We start from the raw sequence: 5505 nt of genomic DNA, 5'->3' as shown, positions 1-5505 counted from the left end.
GAATATGATTATTACCTTGTATTAGAATGATAACCTACTGTAAGAAACAAAGATTTCTTGAGGTTGGATGATCACCTTACAAGATTGGAAGTGAGCTAGCAAACTTGAAAGTATTCTTGATTTTATGAAACTAGAACTTTTGGAATTTATGAAGAACACTTAGAACTTGAAGATAGAACTTGAGAGAGTTCAATTAGATGAAGAAAATTGAAGAATGAAAGTGTTTGTAGGTGTTTTTGGTCGTTGGTGTATGGATTAGATATAAAGGATATGTAATTTTGTTTTCATGTAAATAAGTCATGAATGATTACTCATATTTTTGTAATTTTATGAGATATTTCATGCTAGTTGCCAAATGATGGTTCCCACATGTGTTAGGTGACTCAAATGGGCTGCTAAAAGCTGATCATTGGAGTGTATATACCAATAGTACATACATCTAAAAGCTGTGTATTGTACGAGTACGAATACGGGTGCATACGAGTAGAATTGTTGATGAAACTGAACGAGGATGTAATTGTAAGCATTTTTGTTAAGTAGAAGTATTTTGATAAGTGTCTTGAAGTCTTTCAAAAGTGTATGAATACATATTAAAACACTACATGTATATACATTTTAACTGAGTCGTTAAGTCATCGTTAGTCGTTACATGTAAATGTTGTTTTGAAACCTTTAGGTTAACGATCTTGTTAAATGTTGTTAACCCAATGTTTATAATATCAAAAGAGATTTTAAATTATTATATTATCATGATATTATGATGTACGAATATCTCTTAATATGATATATATACATTAAATGTCGTTACAACGATAATCCTTACATATATGTCTCGTTTCAAAATCATTAAGTTAGTAGTCTTGTTTTTACATATGTAGTTCATTGTTAATATACTTAATGATATGTTTACATATCATAATATCATGTTAACTATATATATAACCATATATATGTCATCATATAGTTTTTACAAGTTTTAACGTTCGTGAATCACCGGTCAACTTGGGTAGTCAATTGTCTATATGAAACCTATTTCAATTAATCAAGTCTTAACAAGTTTGATTGCTTAACATGTTGGAAACATTTAATCATGTAAACATCAATCTCAATTAATATATATAAACATGGAAAAGTTCGGGTCACTACAATAAACACCAAGCCCTCCAAATGCAAATGGCAAGGTGGCAAGCCGCCACTGCCAATCACCAAACCCAGGCCCTGAAGCAGTAACAATACGCTCCAAGGAAGATCGAAGGGCTCCATCGAAAGCGCGTTGAGCCGCCTCAAATATACTAGGAGGACAAGTACGCAAGGAAAAGTAGAGTTTAGAAACTCCCGTACATGCCCTAAGCAACAACAACTCACACTGAGGATCATCAAGCTTAGCAACCTTATCCATAAGCGCAATGGACTTGGTCACCCTTTGCATCACCAGTTCACTACTAAAACCAGGATCGGAACTTGCGGGGGCCCCAAGCAACTTAACACCATTTAAAGGCCGAGCAATATTATGAGGAAAGACACCTACTTGCCTGCTGCGAGGGTCCTCCGTAGGCCAGAAAATTTCTGTTTTTTCAACGTTGAGATGCAGCCCAAAACGAGGCCCATCCTCCATAATCAAATGCAAAACCTTCCCCACCACCAAAGTGTCCCCAATAATAGTACCATCATCCAAATACCACGCCTGAAGACAAACCTCAAAATTATCTCTGATTTTAGAAACCAAGGGTTGTAGGACCAAAGCAAAAAGCAGCGGACCAAGGGGATCACCCTGTTGCACCCCCTGAGAAGACCATAATGTGTGGTTCCCTAGTATATTATTATTATTATTATTATTATTATTATTATTATTATTATTATTATTATTATTATTATTATTATTATTACTAATAAAGTAGAGTTGGTGCAGTTCGGTTGTTAAGCGTCGGTAGTATTCTGTTAGACTCGATTCATGAAAGATTCACGGCAGGATCATGGATTATGGTGATAAAGTTTGGGTCGAAAGCTATCCCAAACACCATCAACTTGGTCAGTTCTTACCTTTTCGGATGATATCTACTTGAACAGATATGGGATCTTGGTGGGCAAGATGGGCTAGTAGGCTACTATTATGAAGGGATCCGATTGCTGAGAGATAGAGCTAATAGCTTATGCTCGTGTTGTTGGTGATGGACATAGGTTGGTTTTTTGTGGTCAGGGCTTCTGTTCGTGTTGGCGAAGTGTTAGGAGGTAGTCGGTTTTTTTTTCGTGTCCTTTGCTTTTTGGCCAGAAGTTTTGTTTGGGTGGTGGCCGGATTCCTGTTTTGCCGGTTTGTTTTATCTCAAGGGTACTCCCAAGGTAGTTGGTTATGGAGTATCCTCGGAATTCCTTTATATTGATTGTACTTGTTGATCTTCGGATCCGTTAAATTTTATCATTATTTTAACCGAAAAAATAGAGCTGAGAACCAGGAAATTAAAAACGAACGATGAAGTTTTACGACAATGTAACAACACTATCTCTAAGGTATTGTTTGTGACTAAATTCGGTATAAGGTTCATGACAATGTAACAACACTATCATAGGGATTTGCTTAAACTCACTATTGTATCAACCCACCATTGTATCAACCCACCATTGTATCAACCAAAACCAACATAAGGTTAATTTTCACTTAGTTAAAACAGGTTAGAACACTTTTGCATTTCAGATAAACTTGGGAGTACACTCACTTTGTCACCATATGCTACCATAACATAATCTCCAACAAGATCACTATCAAAAACTGATTTCATCATCAATAAAGAAATTAAAACTAAAATTAGAAGAAATTGCCATTTCTGCACAAGGACATCTGCCAAATTCTTAGTTAAACACCTTCTTTTGTTCCTATATATGTATGACGATTGTACATCGACATCACCTTCAAACTGCAGGCGATCCAGTAAGGAATTCATCACATTATACAACACCTGCAATCTGGTTTATCTTTCGGTCCTTCGAACCATCTATCCCATAACGGATTTGCTGGCCCATTTGTTCTGCAAAAACATAAAATTAAATAAAACAAAACCACTCAAATATTCGATTCGGTTGAAACGGGAAAGGAAGGGTAATATTACATTGGAAGTAGCGGATCCGGCCTTGATTCAACATCCTTTAGGATTCTAATAAAGATAATGAGAGTTAGAAAAGTCGCACAAAATGTTGTCATATTTGGTTTATATGTTACTGGTATCATACTTACTCCTTGCATACGCTTGAAGCTGCTTCCATATTTTCAAGCTGTTCCAACTCTTTCTGCATAATATCGCATGGAGAAATTAGAAAACGCTATACATCGAACCCCTCGTGACTTCAAAACAACCAGTAACGATCCTTATCTATCACCATAAGTACAAAATGAACATGAAAGTACGTAACTTTCTTCAACGGAATTACCCGTTCTATTGTATACTACAATTTGAACCCAAAACTGTTACCTATTATGATAGAAACATACAGTACATTTGTAGGGCTCGAGTCCAATTTGTTTCAATTTCCTTCCATGAACTCGAGTTATGCTACCTTAAAATACTTTCTGTTACAGAATTGATGACCATTTCTTGAAACTAGACACATCCTCATACTAATACTAATGCAGGTAATCAAACCCGCTATATATTCAACATTTCAGTGATCAAGTTTCGGTAATTCAAAGAGGCGGAAAACTACCTCAAAATATAGTGCACCGAGGCTCTAAGTTCTTTGTTTGCAGTCTTTCTATTTGCATTTTGCAAAGACCTACTCAATTAACGTGTCAAAGGGTTGCCAAAAGTCAATCGTAGAGACATTTAGATCACTGTTATTATATCTCAACGATGTAACAAATTAAGAGAAGCATAAACACATAGAAATGACACCGAATTAATAAACAAGAAACCGGCACATTTATCTGGGCGTTTAGTCTAGTGGTATGATTTTCGCTTCGGGTGCGAGAGGTCCCGAGTTCGATTAACCTTGGGTTGTAGCTCATGTGGTTGTCAAGAAACTCCCGGTAGTGTAAGCATGTCAATGGAGTTCCCAAAGAAGTCCTTTTGCTTACTGGTACTCCTGTCCTACCCTTGTTGGAACTAGACCCTGCCTCTCTTAGCGAGAGGTCAGGAGTTCGACTCCCGTGGGGTGCAGCATTTCACACAAGGTTGCCCCTTAACCCTTGAATTCCACCCAATGGTGCCTTCCGCACATCGCGTTGCGGGGGCAGGGAGGAGGGGGTTTGACCACCCATGCCTTCGGATTGGGTCGGGTTTCCTCCTAGGCAACATTTAAGGGCGGCGCGTGGGTGGTTTAGTCCCTTAGGTAATCCCGAACTGCTATTCAAAAAGATTTATAAGAATCAATCAAGATAGGACAAAAGAGTAACAACTATCAGCCTAAATCTAGAGAGTATTGTGCCATTTTCTCGACTAATAACCAAATTTTGAAAAGTCAATAAACTATACAAAAACCCTTTCACATGAACACAAGAACACAAGAAATCTTCAATATCACATCAATATAGAAACTTTTATATAAAATTGCAAACAAAAGACAAAACCCACAAAAACCCATATAATAAAATCAATATATTTATAAATTTGAAGAAATTCAAACCTCTAAAGAAAGTGTTTCTTGTTGAAGTCTTTTCAATGCAGCAGAAATTCTATGCTTCCCTCTTGTATCTGCTGCCACAGATCTTACTTGCTCTGATTCTTCTGTTGGCATCTCTATATTTGTATATTAGTTTATCTTTGTAATTGTGAAATTAGAATTGAAATTGAAATGGTGATTGTGAACCCTATTAATAAAAAAGAATAACCTAAATGGTTGGTTGAACTTTAATTCACAGCCAATCAAACACCTGCTACAGCTGCTGCAAGACAAAAAACAAGAAGCCTTTTGGTGGGTTTTTAGGGGTTGGTGTGAATGAATATGAGTTGTTTTATTTTTCGGTAAGGAACAAAGATCGACAATTAGGCTTTTCTGGGATTGTTATGTTTTTTTCCCCAAAATTTGTATTATTATTTCTTTCGGGGGAAAATTTCGTGTCAAACAACATTACTGTTATTATATCGTGTGCCAGTTGATTTCACATTTTTTGTTGTTTAGTGTGTTACTACAAATGTGTTTTAAGTTTTACCCTCGTATTTTTGACACTAAACTTTTGGGAGCTTTTAGATAACTTGTGACTTTGTATGTATGGTGCGAAGTTTTTAAAAAAATTTAAGAACTTGTAGGAGTTTTTAGTTTTTTATAAAAAAAACCTTTGTTTAATGAAAAACTCTGTTTAATTAAAGTAGCTTAAAGCTTTTATACAGCGGAAAAAAGCTAAATACTACTATAACTAGCGTCTAACTTTTAGATTCTAACTTTTTTGTCATTTACTCTTTATTTAATAGATTCAGCTAATCTGCCGAACACCAAAATATATCTAAAAAGCTAGCTAAAACCTACCAGCTAGTTTTGTCAAACATACCCTTTACCTTATAGCTTTTATGCAAAAAAATC

At 35.9% G+C, this 5505-nt stretch overlaps 1 protein-coding gene across 2 annotated transcripts; it reads right to left on the bottom strand.

Annotated features, from left to right (window-relative positions):
* Positions 1-2629: 2629 nt before the first annotated feature.
* On the bottom strand, positions 2630-5148 carry LOC139859395 (guanine nucleotide-binding protein subunit gamma 2-like). Of its 2 annotated transcripts, XM_071848191.1 has the most exons (5): positions 4817-5148; positions 4612-4724; positions 3227-3279; positions 3102-3146; positions 2630-3020 (listed from the first exon to the last, which is right to left on the bottom strand). In XM_071848191.1, the coding sequence occupies exons 2-5, from the start codon at positions 4720-4722 to the stop codon at positions 2936-2938; spliced, it is 294 nt and encodes a 97-aa protein (XP_071704292.1). In that variant the 5' UTR covers positions 4723-4724; positions 4817-5148; the 3' UTR covers positions 2630-2935. The 2 variants fall into 2 exon arrangements, with proteins under 2 accessions (XP_071704292.1, XP_071704287.1); XM_071848186.1 differs by having other exon boundaries at positions 4612-5148.
* Between the last annotated feature and the right edge of the window lie 357 nt (positions 5149-5505).

This window comes from Rutidosis leptorrhynchoides, chromosome 1, assembly GCF_046630445.1.
Source record: "Rutidosis leptorrhynchoides isolate AG116_Rl617_1_P2 chromosome 1, CSIRO_AGI_Rlap_v1, whole genome shotgun sequence".
Taxonomy (NCBI): domain Eukaryota; kingdom Viridiplantae; phylum Streptophyta; class Magnoliopsida; order Asterales; family Asteraceae; genus Rutidosis; species Rutidosis leptorrhynchoides.
This window is presented reverse-complemented; position numbering and strand designations above follow the sequence as displayed.

Bases quoted from the DNA above. Each gene is read 5' to 3' on its own strand.
- LOC139859395 (XM_071848186.1), bottom strand. From the start codon at position 4,722: ATGCCAACAGAAGAATCAGAGCAAGTAAGATCTGTGGCAGCAGATACA. The intron at 3,280-4,611 runs GTTTGAATTTCT...GATATTATGCAG, and splicing joins AAGAAACACTTTCTTTAGAG to AAAGAGTTGGAACAGCTTGA. The intron at 3,021-3,101 runs GTAATATTACCC...ATGTTTTTGCAG, and splicing joins CCGGATCCGCTACTTCCAAT to AACAAATGGGCCAGCAAATC.